Here is a 19,054-nt window from a genome sequence, read left to right as displayed (position 1 = left end):
AATAAATTGAACCTTGAAAAAAGGTATCAGAGGGTGTGTGTGAACCTCAGTAGTATATTTCCTTGCATCTTGTTATTTCATTTTCCTCTATAATTACATAATTTATTTACGTGCTTTGTTAACTTGGGTTTTGAAGCTTTTCTTCTAGTTTTTCAATTACTGCTACTTTGGAAATAACCATAATAACTAAAATATAGAAGAATAATCAAAACTGAGCTTTTCTAAGAATTGAAAGCAAAACTTTTTGTTCCTTGAACGACATTTTAAAACTCGTGTGTGTGTGTGTGTGTGTGTGTGTGTGTGTGTGTGTGCACGTGTGCGCATGTGTGGTTTAAATTCAGCCCTCATGGAGACCATAAAGCAAATGTGGGTTTAAATCTCAAATTCAACAAGAAAAATGAGGAGGTACCTGGATATACTAAGAAAGTTGGAAGTGAATGGATGTATTCATCTGCAGCAGAACAACTTCTGGCAGAGTACTTAGAGAGGTAAGTACGTAATAAGATACTAGTAGTCATTCCAAAATCTTAGGAAAATACTGTTTATTTTGCCTTGCTGACATTAGTTTTAGAGGACAAATATTTCCATTAGTAAAATCTGGCATATGTTACATGTAAACTTAATTTTGCATCATGGAATATCATAGGCACTAGCTAAAATTGAGTAGAAAAATACCATATTATTAAAAAGAAAATATATAATGAGAATTGCCCTCTTTAGTTAAAATTTTTCTTAACTTACTATCATACATTGTTCACTACTTTGCATACCTATGTCAGCACTGAGAGAACTGATATGGATAAACAAAGCTCTTAGCATAGTGGATTTTTTCTGATTCTTAGAACTATGTAGCTACACAGGTTACTATCTTAGAATTATTGAATTTTATTGCTGAAATTATCTAGGAAATCAGCAAGTCAACTCATACCAAAAGTGAGAAAGCCAAGTACCAAGATTCACTGAGTTACTAGTGACAAAGATTTATAGGAAGTATATTTACATCTGATTCATAATTTAATGTTCTTTCCATTATTCCACTGGTTTCTAACCTTATATTTGAAGATCTCTTTATTAGTTTCCTAGGCTAGCTCCTGTAACAAAGTACCACAAACTGGGTGGCTTAAACAACAGAAATTTATTGTCTCAACCAGTTCTGGTGACCAAAAGTCCAAAATCGAGATATTGCAGGACAATGATGGTCCCTCTGAAGGCACTAGGGAAGCACCTCTGTTCTGCCTTCTCATAGCCTTATATGTTCTTTGGCTTGTAAATGCATCCCTGCACTCCTCCGTGTTTATGTGATGTTCTCGCTGGGTGTCTCACATCATCTTTCATATCTGTATGTCTGTCTCTGTGTCCTAATTTCCCCTTTTTGTAAGAACACCAGTCAGATCAGAGTCCATGCTAATGACCACATTTTGTTTGACTGCCTCTACTAAAAACCCTATTTCCAAATAAAGTCACATTCGATAACTTCTGAGTGGGGCAGGACACAATTCAATCCCATATTACCATCTGGAAATTTAGATTGTTTCTTCTGTTCACTTTCTTATTTCTTTAAAAGGTCATGTTTAAACTACTTTTTCTTAATTTTTCAACTTGACATATTTATGGATTTTCTGCTGTGAGTGGCTTTCCTATCCTGGGCTTCAGCTTTCTTTGACTTCCACCACTCTGGATTCCCTCAGACACATATTTCCCCTCTCACTAAACTTTTATCAAGATTTTTTATTAAATCTGTATTAAAGGTTTACTTCCTTATGATGAAGTAAATGTTCACAGTTGGACCTTATGGAGTATTAAGATTACATTTTATTTCTTGTACACATTTTTGTTTGCTGTTTTTTTCATTTGCTTCTTATCTGTGTTCACATAACAAATTCTGTGCCATAGCTGTTTACACTGTGGTCAAACAGATCAGGTGATTGCTCAGTTCCATTTTTCTCTTGGAGACTTCTTTTAAAACCTGTGTCTTCCTGCTTCAGTTTGAACTGATTGCTCTCTAGGGCTGTTGTGCAGCTCTCATTATGCAGTTTCCTGGTACTGTCATCCTAGGAATTCAGTTTTCTTCACCAGTCTGCCATATAGGATTCCTTCCTTTTCTGACTTTCATGCCTCACTCTCTGATTTATATCTCCATTTTGATGGAGCACTTACTCCAGTAGCTTCCTGAGAAAACTTGCATGTCTGGAGATGTCTTTATTCTTCTCCTGCACTTGATTAATAGTTTGCCTGGGTGTAGAATCCTAGATTGGAGATTATTTTCCCTCAGAATTTTGTTTTTATTTTTGTTTTGCTTTGTTTGAGTCAGTCTCGCTCTGTCACCCAGGCTGGAGTGCAGTGGCACGATCTTGGCTCACTGGAACCTCTGCCTCCCCAGTTCAAGTGATTCTCCTACCTCAGCCTCCCGAGTAGCTGGGATTACAGGCACCTGCCACCATGCCTGGCTGAATTTTGTATTTTCTTTAGTAGAGATGGGGTTTCACCATGTTGGTCTCAAACCCCTGACCTCAAGTGATCTGCCTGCCTCGGCCTCCCAAAGTGCTGGGATTACAGGTATGAGCCACAACACCTGGCCTTCCCTCAGAATTTTGAAACCACTGTTCCATTCTCCTTTCATTTCCGTATTGCTGTTGATAAAGCCTGTGCCATTCTGATTCTGAATTTCTGTATGTGATCTATTTTCATTTTCTGAAATCTTTTTAGCACCTTTCCGTTACTGGTGCTTTTTAATAATGTGAGGATGTGTGCCTTGGTATGGATCTTTTTTCTTCCCTTCTCCTGTTCAGCTCTTTCAGGCTTGCAACTGATGCCCTTCCATTCTGAGAAACTTTCTTGTATTATTTCTTTGATAATTTTCTCCTCACTATTTTTTTCCTGCTTTCTATTTCTGGGAATCCTTTTAGTTCAATCTTAGACCTTCTGGATTGATCCTCTTAGTTTTATCTCCTCATCCATTTCCTATATTGTTATACTTCTGTTCTACTCTGGGAAATTCATTCAACTTTATTGTTTATCATTTAAAATTTCTATTTGATTTAATCATTTTAATTTCTAAAAGTGTGTCCTTATTCTCTAGCTAAATAGAGCATCTTGTTCTTACAGTGAATGGAATATCTTCATTTATTTCTCTGAAGATAATTCTAGGATTTTTCCTTCTATTTTTTGTGTTTTCTGTTTTCTCTAATTGCTTTTTTTCCTACTGTTTGATTTAGTCTCTCTTTCAGTGTTAAAGTTTTGTTGTTGTTGTTCTTGTCTGGTGATCTTTGATATCCAATTATATTTAAGAATGAGGCACTAAATAGCTGATTGGAAATTTAGTGTACTTAGGTGGGGTTTATCAGGTGGATCGGGAGGGACTTTCCTGTTTCTACAGAGGACCTCCTAGTATCACTACCTGCATGTTTATCTTTTCTTTCCCGGAGAGGTGGCCTCCACGCTTTTCCTTGACAGTGGATATGAATGTAGTGGATTACACTGATTGCCAGTATTCTGGAAGTTAACCAGGGAAAGAAGGTTTCATTACCAAGTGGATACTGTGATACACCTCCCAGACCACTTTTCAAGACTGAAAGACCTATCCCCTTGCAGCAGGAATGCTGCTTTCTGGCAGCCCTCAGCTGTGAGCCCTCTTTAGTAATTGCCTGGATGAGGAGAACTGCCTCAATTAAGGTTACTTTCCCTTCCCACAACAGCCGCAAATCAATGCCCGATCTATAAGGAGGTATAGAAACCCAGACATTCTGATTGTCCCAATTCATGGCAAGTCTGAAGGGCCATCCCATTTTGAGATCTTTGTGGGGCTGTCCAAGGAATTCATTGAGAATTGGTCACAGCCCAGCCTCTTCCTGTGCCCAATTCTGCTTTCTTCCTCTCCCTTCCCTTCCACGGGTGTTGATCAAACAAGCACTCCCTAGTAAACTTCCTGCATGCTTATCTCCATCCCAGAGTCCATTCCTAGAGACCTTATGCTTCCTAGTGACACATTGTATAGTATTTATGCTTTCATTAATTCACTGTTTTCAGTATAACACCTGTCCTCTCCTCCTTATGCCTTCCTCACCCCTAAGTCCCTGTGACTGGTATACACAAGGCTAGAGTATCTATTTGACCTCTCTAAAATATACGCTACAGGTCATATGCTGGGGTGGTAGGCAGGCAACCACATGACAGTATAACTGCTTGTTATACAAACTTTAAATCTTACTAAACCTCACCCCACACTTTCAAATGTACCTGGAACCTATAATTCCTGAGCTTTTTCAGAGTGTTCTGTATTCTAAATCAACTTGCTTCTTATGGACTTCCCCCACTGGTAGTTCAAGATTCAACTTATTCCTGTCTGTCAAATCAGATAATATTCATTCATCCAGTTTCCAGTTTCTAAAATTTTAACATGTTATATATGCCACCAGATACCGTGCTTCATTTTTCATCTGTCTCTCTAGGTCTATGCTCTTTTTTATACTATATTGTCATCTTAATGGATTGGAGAGGGATGGAAGATGAGCATATATGTTCAGTTTGCTATATGTATCCAAAAGTCCTGCACTCTTCAGAAAGAAATGGAGTTTTGAAAATTATCAGAAGATGCTTTTAATCTATTTTAATTTGTTGTATTGTGGAGTGCTCTAGTTTTGTTGTGAAAATTAGAAAACTAACCTATAGATACCATTTTTGTCTATCAGCTGTCATTATAATGAAAGAGGGTAGAGTCAGTAATTGAAGTTTATTATAAGTTTATGACTTGAACCTTAGCCAGTGGGAGTTTTTTGAGGGTCTAGGAGTACTCTGACTTACCAGTCTTACACTTTCTATCGCTTTTAATAATATCCCTTATTAATATTATAGTAGTCCTCAATAAGCTTTATATGTTTCTTTAGGATCTGAAATTATTATGTAGGAAGTTTATCTGAAATTAACCATATATATTTTAAGACAATATTTTTGTTTGTTTGACCAGAGCTCCAGAACTATTTAGTTATATAGCCAAAAATAGCCAAGAGGATGTGTTCTATGAAGATGACATTTGGCCTGGAGAAAATGAGAATGGGTAAGCAAGATTTATGATATTTATTACCTCATAGTTCAATTCAGTGTTTTCAATGACAAGTGCAGCTGGTTTCTCAAGAATTTCATATTACTTTTTTTTTTTTTTTTTTTTTTTTTTTTGAGACAGGTTCTTACTCTCTTGCCCGAATGCAGTGGCTCACTTTAGCCTTGGTTCCCTGGACTCAAACAATCCTCCTACCTCAGCCTCCTGAGTAGCTGGGCCTATAGGCGTACGCCTCCACATTTGACTAATTTTATTTTTTTGACTCCTAGGCTCAGGCCATGCTCCTCGGCCTCCCAAAGTGCTGGGATTACAGGCGTGTCTTGTTACTTCTTTTTGTTTTGTTTTGTTTTTTATTTTTTGCATTGTTTCATTTTTGCTTTAAGAGCTTAACAAATTTTCTTTCATTTATATCAACAAATACTTTTAAACTAATCTTTTGTGTGTCTTTTAATTACTAAGAGGTAACATGTCCATATTTATGTTAGATTTATAATTAGTCCCGATTAAGTTCAGTGACTAATTATTAGTTATATAAGTTTGATGTCTTTTTTAATTTATAGCCCTGAGAAAGTTTTAATCAAATTTTAAAAATTATTGTTTTTGCTTTAGTGCTGAAAAAGTTCAAGAAATTATTACTTGGCTAAAAGGACATCCTGTCAGTACTTTATCTCGTTCTTCTTGTGATTTACAAATTCTGGATGCAGCTATTGTTGAGAAAATTGAGGAAGAAGTCGAAAAGTGCAAGGTACTAACTTTCAGTAACCAAGATTATTGATGAGATTTGGAATTAAATGGACTATACTTTACAAATAATTCATTTGTGTTTCAACCAAATAAAACATATACTTAGTGATTCTAATTAGTATCAAATAATCCTGTAATTTAAAAAAGTTCTAACCGTTTATAGTAGCTTTTAGTAGCCAATAGTGTTATGCCAAATTTATATTGTATAGCACTAATACGTTAATGGCTACATTAGCCATCATAACTAATTATAAACTTATAAAATTATATTTTCAATATACAAAAGCCATAGTATTTAAATTTTATGCCCTTGTAGTGTTTCCAATATTGAGAATTAATATTTTGTGATTTTAGTTACAGTAGAAAGTTTGAGAATAAGGTTAATAATCCCCTATTTCTTCCTGTTCTAACTACATTCTTTTTTTTTTTTTTTTCTTTGAGACAGAGTTTCTCTCTGTTGCCCAGGCTGGAGTGCAGTGGCAGGATCTCGGCTCACTGCAACCTCCACCTCCCAGATTGAAGCAATTCTCCTGCCTCAGCCTCCTGAGTAGCTGGGATTACAGGCGCCTGCCACCATACCCAGCTAATTTTTGTATTTTTTAGTAGAGACGGCATTTCGCCGTGTTGGCCAGGCTGGTCTTAAACTCCCGACCTCAGGTGATCTGCCTGCCTCAGCCTCACAAAGTGCTGGGATTACAGGCGTGAGTCACCACACCCAGCCTCTAACTACATTCTTTAAAGACACAGTTCATCTTTTTGTAGAACAAAAAAATTTGACTTTTGACAGTCAATTCTAAAATATACTCTTGTTTTTTTTTTTTTTTTTTATTTTGGAGACAGAGTCTCACTCTGTCACCCAGGCTGGAGTGAAGTGGCATGATCTCGGCTCACTGCAACCTCCACCTCCCAGATTGAAGCAATTCTCCTGCCTCAGCCTCCTGAGTAGCTGGGATTACAGGTACCTGCCACCTCGCTCAGCCAATTTTTATATTTTTTAGTAGAGACGGAGTTTTGCCTTGTTGGCCAGGCTGGTCTTGAACTCCTGACCTCAGGTGATCCACCTGCCTCAGCCTCCCAAAGTGCTGGGATTACAGACATGAGCCACCGTGCCTGGCCTAAAATGTACTTTTCTTACTCATACACTCATTGAGTTACTAAAAATTTTTGAACTCCCTCAATCTCTCCTATTTCTTACGTCTCGCTTTCTTTTAAGGAGTAGACTTTTATAGTAGAGTTGCATTGTTTTATCTATAGAAAATGAATTGATTATTTTGCCTTTTTCAACTTTTTATTTCACGTTTCACAAATTTGCCCTTTGTATTAAAATGCTGTTGCTTGGCCAATACAGCATTCTCTTGTTCGAACTAATTGCAGAATAAGTTAAGAACTGGGCTCTGGAGCTGTCTCCCCTAACACCCTGAGTTTGAATCGGTTTTTCAATATTAATAACCTTAGACAAGATACTTAACCTTCCCTTCCATACCTCTGTTTACTCATTGGTAAAATTAGAATAAAATAGTACCTGCCTCAGAGTGTCCTCAAAAAGATTAACTGAGTTAATATTGCGTAAACTACTTCTAATAATGCCTAGCTATTATTAATGCCTAATAATGCTTAGATGTTTTTATTAATTATTATTTAAATTATCCTATCACACACTGAAGAGCTGTGATTATAGTCTAGAAAATCACCACTAGATGACTCTTTTTCTCTTTAGGAAAAAATATAAGGCTCAGAGCCAAGAGTTTAATTTTTGAAAGGTCATTTATTTTCAGCTGAGGATAGAAAGCCTGTATTTCTTTTTAATTGCCTTTCAATGTAGAGTGAAATCAGTTTGTTCAGCATCATTTTTGAGGTGAGTTTTCCAGTTAACAAATGTTTAAAACCTTAAGCCCCCCAATTTTAACCCATTTGGATTCAGAGCTTTCTAAAATGTTTCACACATTTTCCCTTTACTTTACAAATGGAAGATACATATACAACGTTTTAGTCTGCGATATTGATTACATTTTAAAATATATATGTGCATATAGGCTGAGTGCAGTGGCTCACGCCTGTAATCCCAGCACTTTGGGAGGCCAAGGCGGGTGGATCACCTGAGGTCAGGAGTTCGAGACCAGCCTGGCCAACATGGTGAAACCCTGTCTCTAATAAAAATACAAAAATTAGCCAGGCGTGGTGGCGGGTACCTATAATCCCAGCTACTCGGGAGGCTGAGGCAGGAGAATCACTTGAGCCTGGGAAGCGGAGGTTGCAGTGAGCCGAGACTGTGCCACTGTACTCCAGCCTGGGCAACAGAGCAAGACTCCATATCATTTTATATATATGTGTGTTAAATTTATATGTTTATAAATTAAATGTTTATATAAATACATATTTATATAAACATTTAATATATTAACTCCATATCATTTAATATGTATTATATATAATCATATATATGATCATACATATATGCATACATATAAGACAGAAGTTTTCTTAAACCTGTTAATTTGTCAGGGAGGTGCAGTTATGAGTGATTTTTTTTTTCTTTCAGGATTATGTTACTAGGGCAATAAAAGGAGAAAAAACTAAAAAACACTGTAATTCTGAAGATCATTTAAACTTTTCTTAGTAATGCAGGATCATCATTAAAAGTATCAGTAGTTGGCTGGGCACGGTGACTCACAGCTATAATTCCAGCACTTTGGGAGAAGGGTGGATCGCTTGAGGTCAGGAGTTTGAGACCAGTCTGGGCAACATCTCCACAAAAAATAAAAAAATTAGGCATGGTGGCACACGCCTGTGGTCCTGGCTACTCGGGAGGCCAAGGCAGGAGAATCACTTGAGCCAGGGAGTTTGAGGCTGCAGTGAGCTGTGATCACGTTACTGCACTCTGGCCTGGGTGACAGAGCAAGACCTTGTCTCAAAAAAAATTTAAAAAAAAGAGTCAGTTTTCTTGTTGGAACATGGTTTCCAAACTCTGCTAATTATCAAAATTACTGGTAGAACTTTCCTTCCATACCTCTATTTCCTCATTGTTAAAATTAGAATAAAATTCTGGGTTCTTCCTCTAGAGCAGTGCTTCTCAAACTTTCAGGTACAAACAAATCACCGGAGAATCTTGTTAAAATATAGTTCTCATTCAGTAGGTCTGGGGTGTGACTTGAGATTCTGCATTTCTTTCTTTCTTTTTTTTTTTGAGACGGAGTTTCGCTCTTGTTGCCCAGGCTGGAGTGCAGTGGTGCAATCTCGACTCACTGCAACCTCTGCCTCCTGTGTTCAAGCGATTCTCCTGCCTCAGCCTCCTGAGTAGCTGGGACTACATGCAGGCACCACCATGCTCGGCTAATTTTGTATTTTTAGTAGAGACAGGGTTTCTCCATGTTGGTCAGGCTGGTCTTGATCTCCTGACTTCAGGTGATCCACTTGCCTTGGCCTCCCATAGTGCTGGGATTACAGGCGTAAGCCTCTTCACCTGGCCAAGATTCTGCATTTCTAATAAGCTCTTAGGTGATCATATTTTGAATAGCCAGTCCCCAAACTTCTCATACATTAGATATGGGTTGGGCCTATTATGAACATTACCCAGCTTATTCATTTGCCTGATGAATCAGTTTTGATCCATGTCCTCTAATCAATGCTATAGTGTAATAATGCCTGTTAATGTCTTAGAGCATATGGGTTGTTTTTTGATATGCGGTACCCCACTGTGCCTGCTTTTTAAAGTTCCCTTAAATCTCTTCATAGTCTTTCCTTTTGCTGTTGTAGTCTTTTAGTGCATCTAGTCGGCTGTGGGCTGAGAGCATAGATACTTTGTCATTAAGGCCTTCACTGTTCACTCTATGAAAATTGTAATGTCTCCCCCTACTGCTGTCCTCCTTAACTGCTTCATTTTTCTCTAGGCTTTTTACCTGCTAGCATGCCATATATCTTCCTTATTTTGTTTCTTGTATATCTCCCTCAACTAGAGTAAGAGAACAGTTCACTGCTTTATCCCCAGCACCTAGATTAATCAATATATAGCACACAAATGGATCTCAGTAAATATTCATTGAAAGAATAAATGAAATGTCTCATAACAAAAGAAAATAGACACTGTTTAAAGGCTTGAGGATTTTATAGTATGTAAATACATGAACCCTATAGTTTATGGATTCTATAGCCTGGATCTGTTCTGTGTCGTTTTGTACTTATTCCCATAAGCTATGTTCTAAAGAGAGGTGACTGCCATATAATTAAACTGATGTAATTTTTAAAATTCGGTAAGAATTAACTTTAAATTTTTTTAGTATGAATAGTAGTTTATAAATTGTAAAGGATATAAATTTTTCTCACTTTTTTATTAGATAGAACGGGTAATATGTCCATCTTACAGATGGAAGGAGGCTGATGCCTAAAGTAGTTAAGTGTGAGTTCACAGAACTAGCAAGTATCAAAGATAGGAGAAAAGTCTTCTTCCAGCATTTTTTAGATAATGAAAAGATTCTAATATCGCATTTTACAATAAATTCAAAGCAAAGGGTTTTGTCAAATGAATGCCACCATAATTTTTATAAGTGGCCACAAAATTCATGGTATTGTCAAGGGTCAGTACTTGATACTTTTTAAAAATATATACATCTTTGTTGGCCATTGTATGTAATTCTTTTCATAGTTATAAAAAAGACATTTGAATAGGATAGCATTTATATAAAGGCCAAAACAGACAAATGTAATCTTTTGTGTTAGAAGTAAGGTTACTACTTCTGGAAAGGGTAGTAACTGGGAGGAGATGGAAAGGATTTCTTGTGTTGTGCTTAGCAATGTTGTTTCTTGAACCAGGTATAGTTATACATAGATACACTTGAAAAGTTCGTTGGCCTATATACTTATAATTTTGCATTTTCCTCCCCACGCTGTCTTATACTTCAGCAAAAAATTTTACTTTAAAAAATTTTTAAATAATAATTTAGGCTATAGGCATTTTATATGTGTTTATTTCTTCTTGCTGCAGCTGCAGAACTTTAAATATTTTAAAAATTAATCTCTTCATTTGGCTTTTTAAAATTCAGACGTGGAAGTAGTGAGTAGGTAGCGATTTTATAATTTTATATATTAAAAATATTTAACAATTTTTCTTTTTCCTCAGCAAAGAAAGAATAATAAGAAGGTGCGAGTAACAGTGAAACCCCATTTGCTATACAGAGTAAGTTTCCTATCAAAGAATTCAGAGTTGTTGCTTTCACTTTGAATGCATGGAAGGAGCAAAGATGTTTTCAGTATATTAGTATGAAAATTTTTTTGTTTATTATAATTAATAGCTTTCCTCTCTTCAGCCTTTAGAACAGCAACATGGAGTCATTCCTGATCGGGATGCAGAATTTTGTCTTTTTGACCGTGTTGTAAATGTGAGAGAAAACTTCTCAGTTCCAGTTGGCCTTCGAGGCACCATCATAGGAATAAAAGGAGGTAATATCCTAATACTTGAAATGTCTTCAACGTAATTTATATTGGAAAGTAATACACAGGCTTGTCTGTTTTTTATATCTAACCAGAAAGTGACTATAAATCAGGAACAAACTAAATCTTTTTATGTTTTAGTTAAATTTTTTTTAGGTTATACTTTTCAGAGAAAAAAAAATCTCTTCTGTTTTTTATTGTATAATCTGGAAAGAGATTAAAAGGAGAAACTGAGAAGGGACTGCTGAGAATTTAGTAGTTTTATATCACATTAACATTATGCAAGATCTTGGTGAGCATACATATGTTTTCATGAAACTGATAATTTTCATTGCTTCTCCCGAGTTTCATTGCTCAGAGCTTTATTTTCATTGTAATCACTTATTTTCTGAGATTAAATTTTATTGTAATCACTTAGTTTCTGAGATTAAATATATATTACGTTAGTTACAGTTAAAAGATTTGAAAATTAAATGTGTATATTAATTTGGACTTTATGAATACAACTAAGTTACATATATAAAATAGACCTATCAGTCTGTTGCACAACAGTGTGCATACAGTTCACATTACTGTACCATACGCTTAAAAGTGGCTAAGATGGTGAAAAAAAAATCAGAGAAGGGGGAAAGAAAGGAAGCAGCAGCTAAATATCTGAATGTGCCCCCAAAGATATTCCTGGAATAACCAGCTTTATAGCATAGATTCAAAAAAAGTTAGTGCCAGCGTGAAGCAGCATCATGCACCCAGGAGTCAGTGTGCTGGCAGCACCATTCCTCTATATATATCCCAGGCACCGAACCTCTTGGTCTCACTATCCCAAAAGTAGGAAGAACAGACGGGCCACTAGCTGAAGAGAACTGCTTAATTAGTGCCAGCAATGTGCCAGGCACTAACACATTTTGCATTTAACCCTCACTGTCACCCAAGGGGTGGGTGTTATTTCCTCACCTGATAAGTTAAGTAATCTTCCTGTGTTTACATAGATAAGTGGCAGAGCTGGGATTTGAACTCCTTCCCCTGATTCCTACCTAAATTTGAACAGTGGTTCTGTACATATTCCATTTACAGATCCTCTTTGAATCTTCCTGCCCACATAACTAAAAGAATTTTCTTCCCTAATTTTTTTTTTTACTTTTTTGGAAGACTCACTATTGTTAAGATGTCAGTGAAATCAGTTGCTTTGATTTATACTGTCAAAGAAATCCCAATCAAGATCCCAGCAGCCTGTTTTGTAGAAATTGATAAGCTGGTTGTAAAATTTATTTAAAAAGCAAAGGCTCTAGACTAACCAGAAAAAATTGAAAAAGAAGGACAAAGTTGGAGAATTTACCCTACCTGATTTCAAAACTTTACAAAGCTAGAGTAAAATTTACAAAGCCAGAGTAAACTTTACAAAGCTAGAGTAAACTTCACAAAGCTAGAGTAAAATGTGCACTGAAAAACGGTGTGAATTAATATGAAGATGACATATAGATCAATGGAATATAATTAGAGTCCCGAAATAGACCCAAACCTGTATGGTCAATTGATTTTACAACAATGTGCCAGGATAATTTGATGAAGAAGGGAAAACAAATGGTGCTGTCCCCATTAGTATAGTGGTGAGTAATAAGAAAAAAATGTAATTTAATTTAAAAATCGTGCTGTATATATTGAGGACTTGTTTAGTGTAAAAGAAAAAAAATGGTGTTGGAACAATTAGACACCATATGCAAAAAAAAATCCACAACTCCTTACCTTACATCTTCTATAGAAATTAGCTTAAAATGAATTGAAGACATAAATGTAAGAGCTAAAATTATAGAACTTTTAGGAGAAAATCTTAATAACCTAGAATTCGGTAACGATATCTTAAATAACACATAGAGAGTCTGAAAGAAAATTGCCAGCCTGGTGCCGTGGCTCACACTTGTAATCCCAACACTTTGGGAGGCCAAGGCGGGAGGATTGCTTGAGCCCAGGAGTTTGAGACCAGCCTGGGTAACAAAGTGAAACTCTGTCTTTACTAAAAAAATTTTTTTTAATTAGCCAGGCATAGTGTTGTGCACCTGTACTCCCAGCTAATCAGGAGGGTGAGGTGGGAGAATCACTTGAGCCCAGGAGATCGGAGATGCAGTGAGCCATGATTGCACCACTGCACTCCTGCCTGGTTGACAGACTGAGACCCTGTCAAAAAAAGAGAGAGAGAGAGAGAGAAAAGGAAGAAAGGAAGGGAGGGAGGGAGGGAAGGAGGAGAAGAAGGGAAGAAAGAAAGAAAAGAAGGGAGGGAGAGAAAAAGAAAAGAAGAAAAGGCCGGAGCAGGAGGGAGGGAAGGAAAAAGAAAAGAAAAAGAAAAAGGCCAGGGGAGGGATGGAGGTGGGGGTGGGGGCGGGGGTAGGGGGGAAGAAGAAAAAAAGGCTGGGCGCTCATACCTGTAATCCCAACACTTTGGGAGGCCAAGGCGGGTGGATCACTTGAAGTCAGGAGTTCGAGACCAGCCTGGCCAACATGATGAAATCCCGTCTCTACTAAAAATACAAAAATTAGAGACGGGCGCAGTAGCTCATGCATGTAATCCCAGCACTTTGGGAAGCCAAGGCGGGCGGCTCACAAGGTTAGGAGTTTGAGATCAGCCTGGCCAATATGGTGAAACTCTGTCTCTACTAAAAATACAAAAATTAGCCAGGCATGGTGGTGCATGCCTGTAATCCCAGCTACTTGGGAGGCTGTGGCGGAAGAATCACTTGAACCTGGGAGGCAGAGGTTGCAGTGAGCTGAGATCATGCCACTGCACTTTAGCCTGGGCGACAGATCGAGACTCCATCTCAAAAAAATATATACAAAAATTAGCCAGGAATGGTGGCAGGCATCTGTAATCCCAGCTACTCAGGAGGCTGAGGCAGGAGAATCTCTTGAACACAGGAGGTGGAGGTTGCACTGAGCTGAGATCACACCACTGCACTCCAGCCTGGGCAACAGAGCAAGACTCTGTCTCAAAAAAAAAAAAAAAAGAGAGAGAAAAAGAAAAGAAAGAAAAAGAAAATTGCTACTTTAGACTTCATCGAAATTTAAAAAAAAACCCTCTTCAAAAGACACCATTACAGAAATGAAAAGGCAAATATTAGCAAAACATAAATCCAACAAAATGCTTTTATTTAGACTATATAAAATTTTTTACAACTTAATCAACCCAGTTTTTAAATGATCAAAATAGCTGAACAGATATTTTACCACAGAAGATACATGGATGGCAAATAAGCACATGAAAAGATGCTCAACATCATTCGTTGTTAGGGAAATACAAATTAAAACCAAATAAGATATTACCACGTACAGACTAGAAAGAGTTGAATTTAAAAGAGTGATTATACCAAGTGTTGACAATGATATAGGGCAACTAGAACTCTCCTATATTGCCAGTCGTAATGTAAAAGATAAAACCACTTTGGAAAGTAGTTTAGTGGGTTCTTTTTTTCTCTCCCCATTGGTGGGCTATCATGATGGTAGGTAAGTCCTTAAAAAGTTAAACATACATCATAGCATAGGGTCCAGCCATCCCATTCATGGGTGGGTATTTACCCAAGAGAAATGAGGGCTTAAATCCACATAAAGCCTTGTTCATGAATCTTCATAGCAGCTTTATATGTAATAACCAAAAACTAGAAATAATCTAAATCCCCATCAGCAGATGAATGGATAAACAAATTCTTGGATACATATGCAGTGGAATACTTCTTAGCTATAAAAAAGAAACAACTACTGATAGACACAACATAGGTGACTCAAAATAATTATGCTCGAAGAAGCCAGACAAATGAGGAATACACATTATATTATTTCATTTACATAAAATTCTACAAATGTAAAGTAACTTATGGTGACAGCAGAGTTTTAGTTGCCTAGATGAGGAGGATTCGGATTACAAAAGGACATGGAAAGTTTTGGAAGTGATTATCCTATTTATCATGGCTTTATGGTTAATTATGTATGTTAAAACTCATTAACTTGTATATTTCAGATATGTGCAGTGTATCATATGTCAGTTATACCTCAGTAAGGCTGTTTTGTTGTCATTTGGTTTTTTTTTTTTTTTTTTTTGAGACGGAGTCTCGCTCTGTCGCCCAGGCTGGAGTGCAGTGATGCAGTCTAAGCTCACTGCAAGCTCCACCTCCCGAGTTCATGCCATTCTCCTGCCTCAGCCTCCCAACTAGCTGGGACAACAGGCGCCTGCCACCATGCCTGGCTAATTTTTTATTTTTTATTTTTAGTAGAGACGGGGTTTCACTGTGTTAGCCAGGATGGCCTTGATCTCTTGACCTCGTGATCCACCTGCCTCGGCCTCCCAAAGTGCTGGGATTACAGGCGTGAGCCACTGCACCCAGCCCAGTAAGGCTGTTTTTTTTTTTTTAAAAAGTACATGCCCTAAGACCCAGCAGTTTTCACTTTTAACCTAGGGAACATTCACCTGCATAAAGGACACATTTGCATGTTCATTGTAGCATTGTTTTTAATAGCAAAAGTTAGAAATCACCTAAATGTTTATTGGCAGGAGAATGGATAAATTATTGTATACCCATAGATGGGATACTATATATCCAGAAAACTGAATGCACATGTTTACGTGGATGAATCTCACAAATATAATGTTGAAAGAAAAATAAGTTGCAAAATAATATATTCTCTATGATATCATGTATATGTTTCAAAACTTGCAAAACAATGCTATGTATTATTCATAGATACATATGTATGTATTAGAAGTATAAAGAAACATAAGGAATCATAACTGCCAAATTGAAGATAATGTTACCTAGTTGGGAATTGGGACAATAATGATCCTCTAAGGCACTGGTATTCTGTTTCTTAGCTTATATAATGTTCCTTATATTAATATTATGCCATTGTTCATATCCTGAATATTTTATATCATATCCAGAATTTTATAATAAATACTTCCAAACACTCCAAAAACTTATCTGTTGATTTTTCATCATATGATTTTTTTAGTGTCTCTTTTTCTCTCCCTATTGTAACAGCTAATAGAGAAGCCGATGTACTATTTGAAGTATTATTTGATGAAGAATTTCCTGGAGGGTTAACAATAAGGTTTGTATTTCCCAATGATAATTGCCCTTTGTGAATATGTTCATGTGGCCAGTGACTTTACATTACTTTTTATTTGTTTACAATTTCAGTTTGTGGTATGTGTAAGACTTACTTGCTGCTAGGGATGTAACACTGAATAAGGCAGACATGCTTTCTACCCTCAGAGAGCTTTCATTTTAGTGAGGGAGGTAATTAAGCAACTGATTACATTATTAATTATTAATTAAAGCATGGCAAGTGCTAGGAAGAAGTGCAGGTTTTTATAAAGAGTATGACCCATCCTGAGAGTAACAGAAAGGCCTCTTTGAGGAAGTGGTATTTAAGATAGAACTTGAAGAATGAATAATAGCTAACCAGGGAAAAAAGGGGGGAATAATGACATTTGCACAGGAAGAGGGAATAGCATATGTAAACAATGGTATTAGGGTTAAATAACTTGAGGAATAGAAATGTCCTTTGAAATTAGTGACATGTATGTCTTTGTCACCAATTTTAGTGGAGTTGTAGGTACTCACGACAGATTGGCATGATTTGACAAGTGAATGGCAGGTGTAGTAATGGAGACAGGAAATTGAGGCAACACTTGGGAAGTTTGACTATAAAGGAAAGGAGAAAGTTAACTGGAGGTTAGGAGGTTTAAAGGAAGAGGGTTAAATTGTTTTTAATTTAACACAGATAAGACAAGTGTTTTGGGGGAAAGTGCCAATAGAAAGTTTAAAGTTATAGGAACAAGTATCATGATAAAATGAGAGGCACCATGGTGTAAACTTGCAGTTAAACGTTGTATTTCCTTGGGTAGGTTAATTAAGTGTCTGACCCTCAATTTCCTCATCTATAATGAAGATATAGACATACTTCCCTAGGTTATTGTGAGGATGAGATGAAATCCTTTCCAGTTTTCTACTTTCTAAAAATCAGCTGGAAAACTGAACTGAATTTAGCTTAGTTTCCTTTTTTCCTCTATTTTGATAAGTGAGTAATTAAAATAAAAAATTAATTACCCTTTTTTAACCTCCTTGCATGAAATCACAGTCTTTGGCTGTTATACCAAGTAGTCACCTTCAGGATGCTATTATTATTGTTTTGCAACTTAAATATGCTTGTTATTCAAAGACTTCTCTGGTCTACACTCTTCACATACAGCGGCAGAATCCGGATCTCCTGTCTGATTTTATTTTTCATGAAAGTGTTTGATTACCAATACCTTTGATTCACTAACTTTCCAAAATATATTTTAGGTATATTTTTGTGGTTTTTTTCCTCAGTGTCTTTTTTTCCCCCTCTCCTAGTAAGGGACAGTGAATTTACTGACTGATAGCTGGGTAAAAGATTACCTGCCTGCAGTGTATTCATTTCTGTAATACAGAATCTTTAGTAAGTTTAGTTCTCATGAAAATAGATACTTCCTAGCAACCTTGAACTTACTAAGGTTTCTCATAGAAATCTACTTTTCCACTTTCTTTCAATATAAGAAAATTATACTCTCAAAGAGAAAAAAAATAGGTGATAGAGTTGAAAACTTAGCAAGAGAAGGTTTCTTTAATATCTGACACGTTTATCAAAGCCATGAAAGATGGAAATCACAAATACTTGTCTCTTAAGCCTTTCCAGGTACAGGCCCAAAACTTTAAGATGGGAAAATGAGGGAAAAAAGGGCTGGACTCCACATTTGACCAATAGACAAATGAGATCAAAGCTGACATTTACCCTGTTGCTTAGGAAGAGCCATACTGAGAATGGTTCCATGCTCCTGAGCTTTCATAACCTAGACTGCCCAAACCACAGTTTTCGTTTTTTTGTTTTTGTTTTTGTTGTTTTATTTTGTTTTTTGAGACAGATTCTCACACTGTTGCCCAGTCTGGAGTGCAGTGGCGCAATCTTGGCTCACTGCAGCCTGCATCTCCCAGGTTCAAGCAATTCTCCTGCCTCAGCCTCCCGGGTAGCTGGGATTACAGGTGTGTGCCACCATGTCTGGCTAATTTTTTTGTATTTTTAATAGAGACAGAGTTTCAACATGTTTGCCAGGCTGGTCTTGAACTTCTGACCTCAAGTGATCGACCTGCCTCGGCCTCCCAAGTGCTGTGGCTGGGATTACAGGCACGAACCACCATGCCCGCTCCACAGTTTTTAAGACGTTCGAGGCCAGGCATGGTGGCTCATGCCTGTAATCCCAACACTTTGGGAGGCTAAGGATGGAGGGTCATTTGAGCCCAGGAGTTCAAAACCAGCCTGGGCAACATAGTGAGACCCTGTCTCTAAAAAAAAATAAAAAAGCATGCCAGTTGTGGTGCCTTGCACCTGTGGTCTTAGTTACTCAGGAGGCTGAGATGGGAAGACTGCTTGAGCCCAGGAGTTCGAAACTGCAGTGAGTTAGGATATAGCACCATTGCACTCCATCCTGAGTAACAGTGAGATCTCATCTCTCAAAAAAAAAAAATTAATTCATAAATTTTCAGTTGTATTCGGCAATTAAGATGCAAGCTTCTTAACGACAAATCGACACACACCCCTAGAACATAGTTGGGTGTTCTCTACTTAGTAAATACTAAATATGCTCTTAGGAAAGTTTTTAGAAATACATCATCTTATAAATTGAGCTATTGCTGTGATTTGAGGTTCCTCTACCGAATTAAAAAGTAATGTTTACTAACGCTGATGATGGATTGTCCACCAAAAATTATTTGACTTTTCTCCCTAACACATTTAGTATTGTTTTCCTTCCGACCCTGATATAACTTTTAC

General features: G+C 37.0%; 1 protein-coding gene across 4 annotated transcripts in view; it reads left to right on the top strand.

Annotated features, from left to right (window-relative positions):
• The window catches only part of XRN1 (5'-3' exoribonuclease 1), a 142,109-nt gene that overhangs the window by 72,507 nt on the left and 50,548 nt on the right, over nt 1–19,054 (top strand). For all 4 annotated transcript variants that reach the window (XM_055383151.2, XM_019024246.4, XM_019024247.4 and 1 more), the window contains exons 25-30: nt 342–488; nt 4,964–5,053; nt 5,666–5,801; nt 10,914–10,970; nt 11,101–11,233; nt 16,243–16,312. In XM_055383151.2, the coding sequence (XP_055239126.1) occupies nt 342–488; nt 4,964–5,053; nt 5,666–5,801; nt 10,914–10,970; nt 11,101–11,233; nt 16,243–16,312 (633 nt within the window). The remainder of the gene's footprint in view (nt 1–341; nt 489–4,963; nt 5,054–5,665; nt 5,802–10,913; nt 10,971–11,100; nt 11,234–16,242; nt 16,313–19,054) is intronic.

Source organism: Gorilla gorilla, chromosome 2 (assembly GCF_029281585.2).
Source record: "Gorilla gorilla gorilla isolate KB3781 chromosome 2, NHGRI_mGorGor1-v2.1_pri, whole genome shotgun sequence".
Classification (NCBI taxonomy): Eukaryota; Metazoa; Chordata; class Mammalia; order Primates; family Hominidae; genus Gorilla; species Gorilla gorilla.
The sequence above is the reverse complement of the archived record's forward strand: the minus strand, read 5'-3'. Positions and strand labels throughout refer to the sequence as shown.